The sequence below is a fragment of the Desmodus rotundus genome, chromosome 13, assembly GCF_022682495.2.
Source record: "Desmodus rotundus isolate HL8 chromosome 13, HLdesRot8A.1, whole genome shotgun sequence".
In the NCBI taxonomy this organism is placed as follows: domain Eukaryota; kingdom Metazoa; phylum Chordata; class Mammalia; order Chiroptera; family Phyllostomidae; genus Desmodus; species Desmodus rotundus.
In genome coordinates, this window is record NC_071399.1 from 86,966,484 (window position 1) to 86,986,333 (window position 19,850).

At 39.0% G+C, this 19,850-nt stretch overlaps 1 protein-coding gene across 1 annotated transcript in view; it reads right to left on the minus strand.

Moving 5' to 3' along the window:
- The window catches only part of UGGT2 (UDP-glucose glycoprotein glucosyltransferase 2), a 115,240-nt gene that overhangs the window by 51,423 nt on the left and 43,967 nt on the right, over positions 1–19,850 (minus strand). Inside the window, exons 12-20 of the mRNA XM_024566995.4 lie at positions 19,365–19,515; positions 13,856–13,975; positions 12,920–13,005; positions 12,247–12,382; positions 4,675–4,806; positions 3,251–3,415; positions 2,768–2,891; positions 2,575–2,673; positions 738–832 (exon numbers count right to left, since the gene is read on the minus strand). Of these exons, the coding sequence (XP_024422763.2) occupies positions 738–832; positions 2,575–2,673; positions 2,768–2,891; positions 3,251–3,415; positions 4,675–4,806; positions 12,247–12,382; positions 12,920–13,005; positions 13,856–13,975; positions 19,365–19,515 (1,108 nt within the window). The remainder of the gene's footprint in view (positions 1–737; positions 833–2,574; positions 2,674–2,767; positions 2,892–3,250; positions 3,416–4,674; positions 4,807–12,246; positions 12,383–12,919; positions 13,006–13,855; positions 13,976–19,364; positions 19,516–19,850) is intronic.

The window sequence follows — 19,850 nt, forward strand, 5'->3', positions numbered from 1 at the left end:
AGGGCAGGTAAAGTGCTTCTTGGACAAGACGGAGCTAAAGGAGTTCACCACCGCCAAGTCATTATATAGACTGTCTAACATGACATGAAAATTCTCCTAGTAGATGTTACTATGTTTCATTTTAGATGTATTCATTATTCTTAATGTGGCAGCAGGGCCCCCAGATGGCCCCCAATGACCCCCACCTCCTAGTGCTCACACCTTAGAGTGATCTGTGTAACACACAGATATGGTGGAAGTACAGCGTGCGACCTCTGGGGCTGCATCGTAAAAGACACTGCGGTTTGAGGCTTCTGTCTGTAACTCTTCCTCACTCATGCTGGGGAGGGCCTGCTGTCATTTCGTGAGGACACTTCAGCAACACTGAAAAGGTCTATGTGGCATGAGGACGAAGCACTCTGTGCACAGCCAGTGAGAGACGGGGGCCCCTGCCAACAGCCGCACAAGGGGGCCATCTCAGAAGCTGGTCCTCCAGCTCCAGTCCAGCCCCCCGAAGCCAGCAGCGCAGACCTGACTGCATCCACAGAGAAACCCTGAGCCACTACCACTCAGCTAAGTCACTCCGGAACTCTCAGACCCCAGAAACTGAGAAAATAAATGTTTACTGTCTTAAGCCACTAAGTTATAGGGTAATTTGCTATACAGCAATCAATTTACATTTAGCTAATACAAAACAATTTCATAAAATGTTTTAGCTTATGTTTCTTAGGTGCTTTTACCTAGGCTGACTTACTCACCATGTACTTTAATGCACTTAAAAGCAGTTTTCTCCCAGACGGTTTGTCAAAATCAGCCACAATCCAGACAGTAACTGAGGAAATTACATTTTCATCTGAAAGTTTCAAATAGTTTAATCAAACTAAAAGCAGAGGACATCTTCAGTTAACAAAATATAAACAAAAAATAAATATTAAAATTAATCTTTCTGAAAATAAGCAAATATTACTAAAATATACACACAGGGGCATACCAATAAGAAGGCTAGAAATGTAATTCATGATATAAGCTCCATATAAATTCAGTCACCAAAGAGAGAGGACAGCCCCTAAGGGACACGTACATCTGTGGGCTACTTCCAGGGTAGAGAAAATGGTATTATGCTTATCACCGTTCCAGTGTTGGCAAGCAAAGCTGCCTTCTAGCTACATTTGTAAAAAATAAACAATTAAAAATTGGTATTTATACCCTCATCTATCTAAAACCAAATACAATAAAGCTTATTAGTGGGTACTAAAAATAGCAGTATTTTAATAGCTTATGTCTCATTTAATTAAAAATGTCTGGCTGTTACTGAGTTGGTCTCACTCAATCATCTCATGCCTCCAGCATCCGTACAACCCTTTTTCCGAAGAATTGGAAAGCCACAGAAAGGAAGAGTTTTTAATTCTGACACCACAGTTAAATGCATTTATTTCTTCCAGCCTCAGCATATAACATCTGAAATAATACTTGTCTGGTCATCACTAAAGCCCATAGAAAAATCATTGTGTTAGGTCACATGATCCACTTAAAACAATTATAAAAAATCTGCTCTCCCAGACGGCACGTTCTCTCCAAAGAACAAAGGGACGGACCCCGATGCCTTAGTAGTGTCAGTCAGCCCTTTCCCCATAACAGCCAGTCAACTGAGAAGTACTTCAAAAGTGCTGAGTACATTTCTCACAGTTCTTTCTTCCCACATTTACACAAATACAAATAAGAGAAACTGAGGTGTTTCTCAGTTAATAAAGTATTCCTTTAAACTGCAAGAGACTTACCAGTGGGCATTATTATAAGCTAACTTATTCTGACGCCCAGAAGTAACTTCTGAAATATAGCCCAGAACCTCATAAATGCTTATCGCATCTTTTATTCCCTGTTTGTCTCCTCATCCCTTCACTTTTATATATTCAAGACTTTAACCTACCAAAAAATGGACCTTTTATTTTACATTTTATTATTTGTTGGATTGTGTGTAAAAAGACCACTTTCTGAACATAAAATCATGGGTCAGTTAGAAAGTAATTCTGGGGCCATTCACCCCACCACGTTCTCCAGGCTGCCTGTGTTGCCTCTGCTTCCATCTCCCTCGGGTGTAAAAACCCACCCCGGCTCCACAGTGCCTTCCACCGGTAGCTCGCTCCCACTCTTAGAAAGTCACTGCTCCACGCTCTGAGATACAAACCGGCCTTCTTTTACGCAGTGGCTCGTTTTCTCCCTACAGCAAAGTAGGTTAAACAGAACAAAGCAAAACAACAACAAAAAACCCCCAAACTCTAATTATCTTCATCTACCTGAATAAACCATTGTACCCTAAAAACTCTGTGGCCCCACTGCAGACTTCCCAATCTAGGCTAAATTCTTATTCCAGTTATGTTCCCATCTTAGTCCCCCTCTGCATTTAGAGTTCAGGACAGAAGTCACCGTCTTCTCAGCACAGCCCTTCACCCCTAACTAATCACGAGCTCTTCTACTGAAAACCAGGTCTCCAGTCCAATATCAACATGTAAAAGTATACTATGCGAACACCTTACTAAAATTACACGTTTTTACTATCTTAGGAATAAATTCAGGAAAATAAAATATGCTTATTACCTTCTTGGGTTAAATAATACATGTTCTCTGCAATTATGGCACTCTTATCTTGTGAATCCAAGAAAGAGAAAGTGGAGAAATCTTCAACATCTGCAGTTACTGAAAATTTCCATATTAAATAATAATGAATTAATAAAAAAAACTCATAATTCAATAAGCCTTTGTAGAAAAGTATATGGGAGAATTATTTTACCTGATGTAGATATTAAATTAAGGTGCTGCCATTCAGTGTACAAAATCAAATGATTTATACGGGGTACAACATTATCTTTATCCATAAGGAAATCGACTGCATTTGTTCGATCATTTAATGTGCCCTGAAATAACAAAAATTACTATTTAGTTAACACAAGTAATTTATATGCATACACTTTAAAATTATACAGAAATGATATTTTAAGACTACTTAATCTAAAATAAATCAATAAATAATATGTAATTTAGGATTCTCATAGTAAATTTTCATGTAAAACTTTGAATTTTCTTTCCAATTAAGCAATTTTAGATGTAATTATGCACAGATAAAGCTGATTAATTATTACTTTAAAAATTGACTATTGAAAATGATTAGGAGGTATATTTTTATAAAATTAACTTTTGCTATTAAAAGTTTTCTTAATATAAAGTCATTTATAAATACAATTCATCATATACTTTCTCATAAATCCTTACCTACCATAAAAACTTCCCTTTGTAAATATATGGTCACATCCATCATTTTCTGAAGGAGAGCTGTCTCTAGTTCTTGAATATCCCACTTCTCATATTTAAACGGTTCACCATTATACAGAGCTTGAGGCAAAGGACCCAGGCCAGTCATCTTATAAAAGCTTGTTCCTGCCTGTTCAGTTAAAAAATGTCAAGAGTTAAACAGAACATGGTTGTCTGAGAAAGAAATACATATGAAAAAGGAGGAACACTGCGACACTTTTTTATGCCAGAGAAAAAAATGTTAATTTTGCTAATTTTATCCATCCTTCCCAAACGTTATTTAAGGGAAAGCAGAGCCAAAGTCAGGGACCTTTCTGCTTACAGCCAGATGACATGTATTTCTGGGTCACAGCTACTCAGCTCCGACGTTCTAGTGCACAAGCAGAGAAATAAATATAACACATGAACGGGTGAACAAGGCATGTCCCCCCAAAACCGTGAGAACAGGCTGTGGGAGGGCAAGAGTCGGCTTATGGGGTATAGCTTGCTGACCCTTGACATAAAGTGTGACGTATACTTTTTAAAAAATATCATTCACCAGGATCAGAGGTTCATTTATGCCTGTGTTCATTTGTTTAATAAGCATTTACTGAATTCATGCCACGAGCATTAGGACAGACCACTTAGCGGCAAGGAGTAAAGAAACCACGTCTATTAAAAAAAAGAAAGAAAGAAAAACGAAAACATAACGTGCATTTACGGAAAACTGCAGGACCCCTGTAATTAACCCACTGAACGCACTGACCCTGAGACTGGACTGGCGCAACCTTCTGCTTTCGACCTGGGCACACAGGTCCCCAAGATGAAGTTTCACTGGGTTTCAACTCCATGAGCTGACACAGTCGTTACAGCAAATCTCTGTTTCTCCCCTCCACAGTTCAGAATAACTAGAGTCCTTACAAAAAAATAACTTTCTTTCTCAACTGTCCTTAGTGCCATGAATGACTTCACTAGAAGAGATGCCTCTATGCAAGTTGGCCCTTAAAGAAAGCTCACTCCAGCTGCCTCTTAGGTTTGTTTTTAATTATATGAAAATAGAGCAATGGGGCAAAATATCAGTGAACCCGTTCTCACTTCAGAAATAACTATTTGGAAAACTACTCTTACATAACTGAAAACAAAAACCAGTCACTGCAGCCACACTGGCTCTTCAATCACATTGAGACCACTGTCCTTGGGGTTCCCGACCTTGTGTACTTCTCGAAAAGTCCCTTGTGGAAATGGAAGTACTGCATAAAACACAAAGTGCCATTCAAAGGGCTAAAGGGTCCCTTCTTTTTGAGGGACTAAAATCCAAATCATGAGTTAATTATATCAGGATAATTAATTCATAAGATTATAATAAAAGGGTCTTGGATCATATCTTTGAAAATTTGCATTCCAAATTACCTTCCTTTTATCATCATATCTGGAATAAATTCCTAAAATATCCAAAATATTAGCATGAGGAAATTTATTTTGGAGAACACTCTTCACATTGTCCACAGTGAGTATATTTTGATTCTTCACTTTTTGGTACATCTGAGGAAATAAAGAGATAATTAATTTTCACCTTACATCAGTTATTTTCTTTCCCTTAGCATGCAGATAAATTTATAAAATAGTATATGAGATAAAAAACAAAAAGTCCTAAGCACACTAGATACATATGAATACATACACCCCCACACATACAGCTAAATCAGAGTATACAATATATATCGTCTAATAAAAATGGTTTTGTAGAATTCTACAGCTTTCAAAAATACCGTAACAAATTTGCTATATTCTAATTTAATCACTGCTTATTAATAAAATGGCTACCTTATTTAAAAAGATATGTATAAAGCATTTAAATGACTACTTCAGAAATACTTTCATTTCTGATTGCTCTTCAGTAAATACCTTGCCTGGACTTTCTCTGAACCTCCCTTCTCCCCACAGCCTCAAACGTTCCAGAGGCACTTGTGTAATGTAAGCTGTTACTCCTTCATTATCACTTTTCTGTTTCATGCCTCCCTTCATTACAGATCCTCTGCTATGACCCAGGCACTGTTGCAGGCACAGGGGAAAAGGACAGCTTTGCATTGAGAGAGAAGGCAGGTCTGAGCTAACATTAAGATATTCCGGGGAACCCACAACGCAACACACAGACGGTGTAGGAGCATTGTAAAACTGTACTTGAAAACTGTAGTTTTATTAACCAACGTCCCCTCAATAAAGTCAATGAAATTTTTGTGTAAAAAGGCATTCTGGGGAAAGAAACTTCCAAGCAGAAGAAACTAGTAAGTACAAACACCATTGGGTAGCATTTTGATAGAATCAATTGAGAATATTCTTTTTAGTCCCAATTCACTTAAATCAATATTGCCAGAGATAACCCTCACATTATGGTTGGCAGAATCCCCATGCTATTCCTCATAATGAGAAAGTGGCATTTTTCTTTGTTTTCCTTTTATCGCTGTTAACTTTGTAACCTATTCCTTTAGGAAACACAAGTCTGTAATTAGATCACAATTTAGTTTTATGAGATTCTCAATATTTGGGTGTTTTCTCCTTGTATCAAAGCGGAACATATGATTCTAATAACTAAAAAAAAAGTGAAAAGTTCAGGCTCCACAGTAAAACATAATTAGGGATTAAAAATGAGATTTCTGAATGAAACAAAAATTATATATGAAAACTCTTTGAGATTAGTCATTTTACTAGTCAGTTATTTTAAAATATTAGATATTCATAAGGCAGCCAGAATGTCTTGCATAAGCTACTTAGATACATAAAAAATCAATCTTCTCTTATATTCTTAAAATTTTAACAACTGCTAGGTAACTTGGTAAGCAAAAATGAATGCCTGGAACATGAGGCGTAAATAATAAAAGGGAGAGTCCCCACGAACCGGCGTGGGACACGGGACATCGCCAACGCTGGCCCAGCACCTCTTCCCTCCCGGCCCCCTCTCCCTCTGCTCGCCGATGCCAGCATCATCGTGTGTGTGTACCACCCCCTTACCTTTTAAGTACTAGCGTTTTACCCGAATGTACTCCCACGCACTATGACATTTAGCTTCGTTTGTTTCTGAACTTTAAAGTTCATGGTCGTACCTTAGCCTTCCATGTCACTATGCTACTACAGATGTGCTGTTGCATATCATTTTCCACGCATGTGAACAGTCCGAATTTGACCACACACACACATTACCCTGCATGTCGTATTCTGGATTCTGCTAAGGACGGTCTCACATGGCGCAGGTACAAGAGATTCTCTTGCGGGGAGGGTGTGTGTAAAGAGTATGCAAATTTGACTTCAAATTTTGAAGTACTGGTGGTTTCCAGTGTGGCTGCGCCAATTCAAACTTTTCAGGCAGTGTAACAGGGTAAAGGTATTCCCACTGGTCTACATTCTCAACGTAAATAGCCAACTTTCCTAACTGCAGCCAAATTGTAGGGTATAAAATAATATTTCAGGGAAGTCTTCCTTTCTATTTTTCTTATTTCTGAAATAATTATCTTGCTTACTTACCAGTAGTTGTAATAAATATTTACTTACCTCTTTAATTTCAATAAATTTTAATTTACCACTGAGGTATCCTCTTGCATAAATCTTTTATGTATTTCTTCTCTGGGATTGTTTGTATTTTTCTTTTTGATTTGTAAGAAATCTTTATATCATGATATAAATTTTTATTGATTATACACATTGCAAATACTTCTTTTGCTTGGAATTTATTTCCCTTCTTTATGATATCTTTCACTGATCATTGGTTTTCACTTGTATGTAGCTAAATTTACTAATATTTTCTTTCGGGCACAACTTCTTAAGTCTATCCAGGAAACTCTTACTTCCCTTTGGGTCCTGATCTCTTCTAAACGTTTTAATGCTTTGTTTTTCACCCTAACCCTTTGAGCTCCCTGAAATGAGTTTTACGTAAGGTGTGAGATCTTAGTCTGGATGGTGATAATCCACTGTCCCACCACCAGCTGCTGAAAGTCCATTCTGACTTACTGTAACATCACTTCTGTATTTCGGTTCTGGAGGCCCCACCTGTTCCCGACTTCCGTCTATAAATCCTTCCCTTGAACCAATACTACACTGTCTTCATATAACTTTATAGATACTATCTAGAGCGGCCAGATGCATCACTTCACTCTTCCTCCAGAGACTCACAGCGATTACAGGTCTTCCCTCTTCCATATAAGTTATGTTTATTTTACCATTTTAATTTTTTTTAGTTTTACTGAGGTATAACTGACAAATGAAATCATAGTATATTTAATACAACATGATGACTTGATAAAATCCTGTGAAAGGATTCCCAACGTCAGGCTAATTAACACAGCCATCAGCTTATTCATTTTCCTTTTCGGTAAGAACACTCGCATTCCTCTCTTAGTGCACAACTACACGATGCAGCATCACCAACCAGAGTCGCCACACGGTGGTCAGATGGCCAGAACACACACCTCTCACAACTGGAAAGTCTGCACCCTCTGGCCAAGGTCGCATTTCCCTCATCCTTTGGCAGCCACTTTTCTACTCCCTTTGCATGAGTTCAGCTTCTTTAGATTCCACAGATAAGTGTATCGAAGAGTATTTCTCTTTCTCTGCAGTATCTTTCACTTAGTGTAATGTCCTCGGGTTTACCCATGTTGTTGCAAACGGCAGGGCTTCCTTCTTTGAGGCTGAATGATGTCCTGGGGTGTGCGTGTATGTATTTTCTATATCCGTTCATGTGCTGATGGACTCTAAGGCTGTTTTCACACCTTGGCTACAGTAAATAATGCTGCAATGAACACGGGAGTGCAGTAATCCCCTTGAGATACTGATCTCGTTTTCTTTGTACACACCCAGAGGTGGGATTACTGAATCATACTGTAATCCTATCTTAATTTCTTGAGGAACCACAGAACTACTTTCCATAGTGGCTCCACCACAATGGCTCCACCAAAAATTCAGTGACCATCTACACATGGGTTTATTTCTGGGTTCTTGATTTTCTGTTCCAGTAATCTGTGTGTGTGTTTTTACGGCAGTTCCGTACTGTTTTGATTACTATAATTTTGTAATATTAATTAAAATCAGGCAATGTAATGCTTCCAGCTTTATTTTTCTTTCACAAGACTGCTTTGGCTATTCATGGTCTTTTGTGGTTCCGTATGAATTTTAGATTGTTTTATCTATTTCTGTGAAAAATGCTACTGAAATTTTAATAGAGATTTCATTAAATCTATAGATTGCTTTGGGTAATATGGACAATTTAACAATTAATTCTCCAACCCATGAACATGGAATACCTTTCCAATTATTTGCCTCCAATTTCTTTCACCAATGTTTTAGAATTTTCAGTAAAAAGATCTTTCACCTCCTTGGTTAAATTTATGCCTAAGTATTTATTGTATTTCTGAAGTTGCTGTAAATGGGAATGTATACTTAATATCTCTTTCCAATGGTTAGTGTCTAGAAGTGCAACTGATTTTTGTGCCCTGCTAAATTACTGAATTTGTTTATTAGTTCTAACAGACTGTTTGGTGGAGTCTTCAGAGTTTCCTATATACAAGATCGTGTCACGTGGGAACAGACAATTTACTTCTTGCTTTCTGACACAGGTGCCTTGTATTTACTGTTACTGACAAAGTCTCTGGCTGGGACTTCAAGCACTCCTTTAATAAGAATAGTGAGAGTGGGCAGCATTGTCTTATTCCTGATCTCAGAGGGAAAGCTTTCATCTTGGTACCACTGAGTATGATGTTAGCTGTGGGCTTGTCACATACGGCTTTTATTACGTTGAAGTACATTCCTTCTCTACCCAATCTGTTGAGAGTTATAAAAGGATGTTGAATTTTGTCAACTGCTTTTTCTCTATCTACTGAAATGATTATATGATTTTATCCCTTCATTTTGTTAATATGGTTTATCACATTTATGGATTTGTATATGTTGAACCACCCTTGCATCCCAGGGATAAATCCTACTTGACCTTTTAAAGTACTTTGAATTCAGTTTGCTATTATTACGTTGAGAATTTTTCATCTGTGCTCATCAGGGATATTGGCCCGTGACTTTCCGTCTTACAGTGTCCTTGTCTGGCTTTGGTAGCAGGGTAGTGCTGGCCCTGTAAAATGAGTTTGGAAGTGTTCCCTCCTACTTGTTGGAAAAGTCTGAAAATTGGCATTAATTCTTACTTAAATGTTTGGTAGAATTCACCAGTGAAGCCATCTGGTCCTTATAACTTTTCTTTGTTGAGATTTTTGATTACCACTTTAATCTTCATACTAGTAACTGATATTCAGATTTTCTCTTTCTTCCTGATTCAGTCTTGGTAGGTTGTATGTTTCTAAGAATTTTCTTCTAGATTGAATATTTAGCTTGTGTACAAGTTTCCACATTTTTATGTCCATTCTTCTGATATGCTTCCTTACATTTAATTCGCTGGTACTTACTGTAGTTACTGGCGTAAGGGGTTAACGGGTGTCAGTTTGCTGTCCATTTCCTATTTATCACGTGTGCCTTTTGCTCACTGCTCTTTTCTGCTTGCTCTCTTTTGTGCTCAACTGACATTTCTTAGTGCATCATTTCAATTCTTCTTCTGACTTCTCAACTATATTTTTAACTTATTTTCTTTGTGGTTACTCTAGGAATTGCAACATACACAGGAACTTATCACCATCTACTTCTATTAATCCTAACTTAATATTGTAAATATACGGAATTAGTTTCAAAATGGATGCATTTCATCCTCTGCTCCTTGTACGTATGTATTATCATCATATGCTTTACATCTGTACACGTCAGAACTTATGCTTTATTCAGTCTTCTGTGACTTAAAGAGAAGAGGCAAATACAGTCACATGGCTCTCCGAGTTCGCCCCGGCACCTGCGTTTCACCGCGTCACTTCTTCCTGTGCGTCTGGGTTACCAGCTGGCGTCATTTCCTTTTGGCCTGAAGGGTTTCCTTCAGCACTTCTCTGAAGCAGCAAGGAATTTCCTCAGTCTTTATCTGTAAGTATCTTTACTTCACCTTCTTGCAAGTATCATAGTTCTTGTTTCTTGTTGGGTGCGTGAAAACAGACTTAGTTCATATATTTCGTCCAGTTTTATAACTGCTTACTATTGGCTGGCTAATCCACTGACAGTTTCTCCATCACGGCCAAATCTTGGAGAAACATTTTACATTCTCAAATATACATTTTCATCAAATATTCATTAAGTATGTAACTCTTTTTTTTAATCTTAAACTTGCAAGGTAGGGACAAAAAATTACATTGTTTCTAAGTATGCATAGCCACTGGGCAGGAGAGCTGAGCTATTAAGTCATACTGTTTTATTACAAATACTGTACTTAGTCTACCGAATTTCTCTATCATATTTCACTAATTTTCATATACTTATATTATGATTTTGACCTTCTATTGTATTTCCCCCTCTCCTGATAGTGTATTTTTCAAATTATTTAACTTAGATAAAATAATCTGCTCATTGAAAGTAATGAAACAGTATTAAAATTTTTATTAATTCATATATTTTACTAAAAGTGTAGATTTTGCTCAAATTATTCTAAATTAGTAAATCTAAAGGACACAATACACTCCCAGGGTAATGTAAGCGCACACTGTCACACTTCGGAAGGCAGGGGATTCTAATGCGCCTTCTCTGGATAGTCCTTCCTCATTTTTCCCTCTACTTCCTCCTCTGGTTGTTCGGCACAACTTATAGGTTGTAACACATTCAATGTTTACTTTTATGCTGCTTTCTACTGAACCCTGTGGTTTCATGTGTAATTCGGTTTTCGAAGAGATTATAGTATTGTGCTAACATCATAGTAGATAATTCAAAAGGTGAGCGGTTTAAAAATATGCCATCACACAAATTAACGTCTGATACAAAACGCTTACAGAACAGAGATTCAACAGAAATAATTAAGATAAGTAAAGGTAATTTTGAAAGGTCTTCAAGTTTCTTAGTTTTGAATAGCACACTGACCCTTTTATAATAAGGTAGTTGGACTTTATTATAGATAAAAGGTATGTCAATCTGACTAAGCCCCTTACAAACTGTTAACACCCATCAGTAAAACCAACAGACTGGGGCACAACATCGACAAGCACGCCGGGGTGCTCTGTTACAGAACAGAACTGTCTCCGGTCACTGCAGGGTAGGCAGTTTCGATGCCCCAGGACCATGATTACTGAGGAGGTTAGTGGCTTTCCAGGGAGCTTCCAAAAAGGGTAGAAAATCGACAGTGCTTTGGTAATTTCCTTCTCAGTTTGGAGAGAAACCAATCCTGTTTACAATGGTTGACATACTAAAGACAAATGAATTTAAAAACGAATAGAAGTTATCTTTTAAGCTATAACCTGACTTTCTCAATAATAATTTTTAAATGCATTTATATTTTTTCATGATGGGCTATAATAGTTTCAAAACCTCAACTATGAAATAATCTTCCTGTCTCTCACTCTTGCTTAATCCGGCTCTGAACCAATTTCCGAGTCCTTCCGCCCCCCCAGTTTCTATGTCAGACTCAGTTTCAGTATTGTTACCATTTCCACCCCAACTTAGTGCCGTAAAGTGACCTCCCCCTTGAAACCCCCTAGAAGGCGTCTGCAGACTGTAACGTTTAGAATGTTCTACCTTGTCATTCAGAATATTTTACTTTTTTCTATTCATGGCTTTACTCAAAATTTGTTCACGAATTCTTCCCTGACTCATCATTTTCTCTGAAGTTATATACGTAACTTCAATTCCTTTATTGGCTGGGTAAACCTAAGTAAGTTCATATATTTTGGTAGAGCCTCAGACGCATAATTTTTAAATTAGGGGCAATATTATGCACTTCAGTTGGGAGTTGCAAGAATCAAATCCATCATCTGTACTAATCCCCATGACAGTTTTTATAAACTTTGAAAAATAATGTAATAATAATTATGGTAATGCAAGAAACCCACGATACACTCTCAATGAATGATGCCTAGTGCACACACTCACATGTGCGATGGATAGAAAGGCTTGTGATACATCGTGCTCCTCTGCGATGTAGTTGAAAGCCCGCCAAAGAGCGACTCCAGCATCGCTTGTTCCATCAACTTTATCATCTGTGCTAACAACGAACACAAAACCAATTCTGGAAAAAGAAGATCAGTAAGGAGTGTCACAACTACTCCTTGAACCACTATAAACCATGATTTAAAAACATCACTAGAGTGTAACGTCTAAATGGAGAGAATGTGTTAGTCAATGGGTTAGTAAGAAGGTTTGATGTATAATGCCTATTCACCAAAATCTTCATCTCATAGATTGCTCCAAAATGTATACTCTCTGGTGGTGACTTTATCAAATGACCGTGTTTTTCTGGGGGGAGGAGAAAAGGGTACTCTTCACACAACCACCAACACAACCACAGGGAAGTGGATTCATCTTTAAGTTCCCAAAGTGACTGGATGACTCTCTCGGGCAGATAGACAAGATTACTACTTACTACGCAGCTCTGATGAACCGAGTCTATGAAGTTACGTGACACTTCACAACACACGGCTCTGCTGCGTCGGGCACGAGAGAGAAACCACTGCTTTGAATTCCACACTAACACTCGGAAATACTACACGAACATCGCTGGACTGCCGTCAGTGGACAGTTTGCTATAAACTGACGATTACCGTACCTAAGAGGAATTTGATGATAATATAAAATTTCGGCAAGTTTTATAAAATCCAAGGTATATTCTTGAGCAGGATCAATAAAGAGAACCTAAAAGAAAGTAGATGTCTATAATCATTATTTTGTTTTAACACTTTAGAATTTTCATGAAATTCAAGTTTAGTCTAATTTCTACACTTAAAAGTATAAGACTCAAGGCTTTAAAAAGAAATTTCAAGCAATTCTAAAGAATTTCAAAGACATGAAACATGCTGATATTGTGCCTGTTAGTTTTACTGATTGATGTTAAGGAAGGGTTTCTAAAAGCTGCACGTCCGTACAGACTAACACAGAATTTAATAACATATGACTCGTTTTCTTTTTGAAGCACACCATAAAATAATTATTTAAAAAAAGTGAGATATCTCATTCTAAATGTTCAGTGGATTTTCTGTGATAAGTTTTTTAAAACAGGAAATAGTAATAGAATTTTGAACCCCTCCTAAAAGCATTAATGTAACTAATTACTCTAGGTTGATGTAGGAAATAAGATATTCACTTTCTATGCAAAAAAAAAAAAAAAAAGTCCTAGGTGTTTCTCCATAATTTAAAGTTCTGTAAGGCTGTTTACGTTGTAGTAATGAACGTATATCCCAAGGTGGTAAAATAGTATTCACGTATTTTTCCATGAAACGTAGGAAATCTTGATCACACAGAAGAAGGAAGATGTGAAAGCAGCTCGTGACTTCACCCGGTGTGACGAAAGTGCAGGCGGGCTGTGACCACAGGCAGGTCAGGGACCCTGCTGGCTCTGGACGCCAACTCAGCCACGCCGTTCGAGCGCGTCGCACCAGGCAAGTACCCCCTTCCTTATTCCTCAGGTGCCTCCTTACCAAGAGCAGGGTAATCTGAAAGAATACTGGTATCTTTATTGAAAATGTATGCAAAATATGAAACTCACCAAATTGTGAAAATTACGCCTTATGGAAGGCGTTTTTCCAGGGAACACTGGTTTCAGAAGTTCCTGGCAACTTGCGGGCCAGGCAGCATACACACCATCAGTTTCTAAGTCGTTAATCCACTAGGAAAGAATACAGAAATCGGTTAAAGCTGTATTAATACCCAAATTATTTTCAAAGGTAGACTTCACCGTGTCAAAGGACAAGCAGAAATACACACGGAATTTTCTGTAGTAGATTAAATAGAGGGAGTCAGCTGAATGTTCTTCAATGAAGGAACACGTCACTGGCAACAATTTTGTATTAACATGGCCTTTTACATGAAGCCTTCCCCCCAAACTGCTGACTCCATTTTACTCATGTTTTTTATATTAAAAAATAAAATTAAATTAAAATTACTCCTCATAAACCACTGAAGAAAGATAAATACTTATCAGGAGTACAGGAGGCAACAAAGCCCTCTGCCTCCCCTCTCAAATTTAAAGGCTTGGACTTAAGAAAATTAAATGCCTTTTAAAAGTTATAGAACATATACTAACTAAAGTACACAGTTTGCCTAAAAAAATAAGGCAAACTCAAAGTGTCAAGAGAGATGAGCAACACAGGCCAAAGGTGTAATGCACATGCAGCTGAAAGCCCTAGAGAAGGAAAGAACAGGGCAACGCAAAACTTGAAGATAATCAGGCGGCTTCTGGAGTAACCTAGACGTGAGTTTTTGGAGGGCTTAACCAAGAGGCGGTGGTTTAGAGAGAAGACAGAATTAAATACACACACTAAGAGAAGTGAGAGACAGGGAGGAATCCAGGGGATTCACAGCTTGCAGAAAGGAACCCTGTATCAACACAGAGAGTAGACTCTGAGAGGAGGCAACTTTTCCATGCCAGAGGACAGGAACGTGGAGAGGGAGTTAACTCGGTGTGAGACGTACTTCGGAGTGCACGTGGCATCTGAGGAGGAAAAACAGTGGACAGTGGCCCGAACCCCAGGCTAGTGGTGAACAGGTATGATGGAGATCTGGGACTAGTTTACTTCCACAAAAACTCGTCCTGGTGGCACTGAGACAGGAGGGAGAACCTCGGCCTCCCCAGGAAAGTCAGTAGTAGGGCATCTTGTTTGTTTTTCTGGTGTAATTCTTGCCAAGATGTGAAGGTAATGGGAACAGTCCTTTATTCAAAAATTATTTTATTTATTTACTTTTAGAGAGAGGGGAAAAGAGAGACAGAGAGAGGGAGAGAAACATCAATGTGAGAAGAATCTGATCGGTTGCCTCTCTCTCGGCCCCAACTGGGGACCTGGCCCGAAACCCAGACGTGCGCCCTGACCGGGAATCCAGCCGGCGACCTTTGCTTTGCAGGATGATGCTCAACCCCGAGCCACACCAGCCAGGGCTGGGAAGAGTTGTGAAGATCCTCAGAACAGGCTAGGAGTCGCCTGTGAACTGGAAATCTCTGGAGACTCAGTCAGCAGTTCAGTTAATTGTTCTACGGGAATCCTAGGTCAGAGGAGAAGGCACCACATAGCGGATGTAAATACCTGGTCCCCTTGGGGATCAGTTATATTGCATTTTTTAAGTGAGAAACTGGCCGTATGCTTTAAGTATCAGTCCCAATGAACTTGATAATGATTGCAGGTAGCCACTGGTAATGTGAATCAAAACAACTGGAGGTGTTTATTTAAAATGTACATTCTTTGGCTCCACCTCAGACCTAACAAGAAATTCAGGACAGGGCCTGGGAATCCCTATTTGAAACAAGTGCCCGAGGTCATTCTTACCAGAGGGAAGTACAGGGTTTGTCCGAAGTGATGAAAAGGCTCTGGGAATGGATCGTGGTGACTGACGTGCAACACTGTGAATGCACTTAATGCCACCAGATTTCATCCTTAAAATGAGTAAAAGAGCCCATCTTCTGTTTTTTTATATTTTACTTCAGTCAACAATTACTTTGGGACACGCTGAGACAGATGTTCCTTAGAAAAGAATGCCTCCTGCAGGTGTCCAAGGGCCCGAGCGCAGGGGGCTTGGCGGTGGCAGCACAGGGCTCCGTGGCCCAGGGAACCGGGGCTTGGCCGAGGGAGGGCAGCGGAACAGCGTCAGGGCCGCCCCGCCCCTCGTGGGGTGACTGTCCTCTGCTGCCTGCTGGAGAGGGCCAGCGTGTTATCTCACACACGGGCTCTAAAGTTTCTTTACCGACCGACTTCTTACGTCCAGAATAGCCTTGAAAATTATGTCCCTCATTTTCTCAGTGTGACCCACACTCAGCATTCTACAAACCTTAAAAAGCATGCATGCTTAAAATAAAAGGCATAATGTAGTAAGACTACTAACATGGTCATTCCTTTTTCTGAGAAAGTATTTTTAGAAAAGACTATTTATTATCAAGCTTCAAGATACCCAAGGAAAAGTGGAATCTAGCCAATGAAAGAATATGGTCTAGCAGGGGTGTCCAAACTTTTGGTGTCTCTGGGCCACACTAAAAGAGGTGTCTTGGGCCACGCATTAAATACATTGTGACACGTAATCACAAAAAAAATCACATAATGTTTTAGGTATGTTTACGGTCTTATGTTGGGACGCATCCATAGCCATCCTGGGATGCATTCAGCCCGTGGGCCACAGGTTGGGCACCCCAGGAAGAATAGTAAAAACAGCTACAATAAACATAACTGATAACAAGTCACTTAGTGTTCTAGAAAATACGAATGGTAACTAATCAATAAGTTACATGATTTTCCCCGAGTCCCAAGACTTCGGTGCTTGTGGTGCAGCTGTCACTCCATGGGTCTGAGACAGTGGGCTCGATCTGTCAGCGGGAAGGCAGTTCGGGTAGGACGAAAAGAACTGTAATAACTGAGGTACTTCAGAGTGAAACCCTCAATTTTTATATCAAATAATTAGCAAGCCATTGAGAGGTTATATTTTGTTCTCTACAAACCTTTTTTTCTGGATCATAAAGGTGTGGGCGAAGGTAGGTTTACAGTTTTAAGTATACAAAGTAAAGTTTACTTTTTGTATTATTAATTAATGATTGTACTATTTGACTTCTAACTGTAAACCTACTTCTGCCCACCCGTGTAATACATGTGCACAGCTAAAAATGTGCAATTTACAGAAAATTATGAAAAAACCTACAACTGTCCACTGGATCCCATCACCCGTTATACACAACTGTTCACTGGATCCCATCACCCATTATACACAACTGTCCACTGGATCCCATCACCCATTTTACACAACTGTCCACTGGATCACATCACATACTTAACATTCTGATGTATCTGTTTCTGATGCCGTGTCTGCCTTTTCACACAGTGACTCCTACGTCCGTACTTTTCACTTCGCAGGAGGACACAGTCATGGTCGCTGATTATTCAAACATATTGGTAAACATGATTTTAACATCTGAGGAGTGCTCGATAGTGTGGATACACAATCTCCGAAATCTCTGGTTGACACGTGACCTGTTTCTATTGGCAGCAACGACCACGCCTCTGGGTACGGACTGCTCCCCATTTCCCACCGTTTGCCCAGGAGCGCTTCCAGAGCTCAGCCAGTCGGCGCTGCGCGGCCCACAACCACGACCTCTGCCACCCTGCCTTCCTGGCTCCTGAGTTAGGGCGCAGTTTTCATTCTTACTTACTGAGATTGTTTTATTAGACAGTAGCTATTAAGATATTATTAGGAATTTAAAATTTTATATTATAAATCATTTTGTCTTCCAAATGGTTTTTGGAAAAAAAGCTTTTGATCTGCTTACTGTCACTTCAAACCCATTTTTATTAAAGTCTCATTAATTCTATCAGGCTTTCCTTGGGGGAGTTTTAATTACTTAATCTTATGTTATGCAGTACTTTTATTTTCTAATTTCTAATAGTTATTTTTATAACATTAAATTATAATGGTGACATGAACATTTGTATATTGTGTTGTAAGAATGATCCCAGAGTTTCATTAAAAGCTATGTTTTTATATTTGTTTGGGACATATTTATGTAGGCATTCAAAGAATATCGGTATTTACATTTATTGAGTACCTACTAAAATCAGGGATCTACTGGTGAGAAAAAAATGGATAAAATTCCTACCTTCGAGAAGTTTATATAGTCTAGAAAAAAACAGACATCAAAGAACCACAGGAAAAATGAAAAACTGTAACTGTGCTAGGGTTACAGATTATAGTTCTATAGCATAAAAAAATCTGTGTATATATATATGTGAGTCTGAGCATGTGTGCATACCTGCATGAGAGAGAGAGAGAGAGAGAGAGAGAGAGAGAGAGAGAGAGGATTCAGCAGGCCTGGGTTGCTCACACCTTGCACATTCCCAAGAAGGGCCTGTTTTTGTAATAAAGGTTCTCTGGATTGGCTCCCGGGAACTGAGCTCTGGAATGTTCTGACTGAGAGTTTTCTGCCTTTAGGGCCTTGCTACGTGCTACAGCAGTTTGTATAAAGTGTTTGTACAACCAACGTGATTTGTGATCAACACTTGCTTTTCCTTTGAGCGGCTGGAGCGTCAGGAGCGTCAGGACTGGGACCCATCGTGTGGCCTAAGTAACACACTCCCTTCCCAAACCCTGGACTCCCAGGCTCAAGCAAACTTCCCTAGCAGGTAGCACTTTGCATGTATCTTCACACACTGAATTAAGAATGTCCTGAGCAGATTCTTGGAAGCAGGCACCTGGTTTCCCCATGCCCTGCCTCCCTCTGCTGATACTACTTTGTACTCTTCTACTCTAATAAGTCATAACCATGAGTGTAACAATTGCTAGGCTTTCTGAATCCTTTTAGCAAATCACCAGACTAGATGGTGCTCTTGGGGACTCCCAGACACAATGTGTATGTTAAAACGTCATCTAGGAAGCTTCACTCAGGAAGTACTGCTTGGAGATGAAGTCTGAAAAAGAAAGAGTTCATTGGATAGAGGGAGGGAGGTCTGCTTTCCAAGCATGAGATAAGGGACAGTGGTAAAAAGAATGTTTCATAGTCTGAGAAATGAAAGGAAGGAGTGGACCATTCACAGCCTCATAGGTCACATGAAGGTATCTGAGCTTTAGCCAAGGGAGAGGGATGTGACCCGAACTCAAACACTTTCCTCAGACTGTATCCCAGAGACCGGAATCTAGGAGGGCGCTGGCATCGGTCTAGGCAAGATTTTATTATATTCCGGTGGCGATCTTATAGTCCTCAGACTTTAACTGTCTGGTGTTTTGTCCTTGCTGCTGTTCATGTGGTCATTTTGTTGTCCTCGTTTGTGCTGTTTCTACCTTTAAAGCTGGGATGGAGACTGAACTAGTGAGTGGGCGCTCCTGTGAGGAAACGCGGAGAATACAGGGAGGGTGAAAGCAGATGCAAGAGAGAGAGGGGATAATCAATATTTGTACTTTTTCTTCTGAGTTCCGCTGCACAACCTCTTTCAAATTGCTTAAGTTTATTCTAAAGCCTGACAATATTTGGTCTTATATTAAGTATTAAATCTGCTAAAGGTTTTGAAACAAGGAATTACACGAATACTTACCATTATTGAAGAATGCCTAATGTCTAATACGTAGTTACTGTCCCTAATGTGTGAATTTAATTTTAAAAATTTGCTCATGTCTTCTCTGCCGATCCCAAGTTTCTGAAGGCCGCTCATCCTCTTTCCTTCTAGCTTCAGCATGTCCAACATACTTCACATGTAAAGAAAAGAGATGTTTTATTTTGACTTGCCAACATTTAAAAACATCCTTTAAAGTTTATAACTTTGTCAAAGCATTAGAAACAAGTTTCACTGGTATTTTTATTAATAGCAGGAAAGCATATAATTATTAAACTCATTAACAAATAAGGCAAGGAGTTCTAATTAGTTTTCCAGGTTAAAGTTACACTGAGGGTTGTTTGTAGTGATTAACAAAATCTTACCTAAAAGATAAGACAACAAGAAACAGGTATATTGATTGTATTCCTTACCAAAGAAGCAAGAACATGCTCAGCCCTGAGCAAGCCAAAAATGAAGGGAAAAATA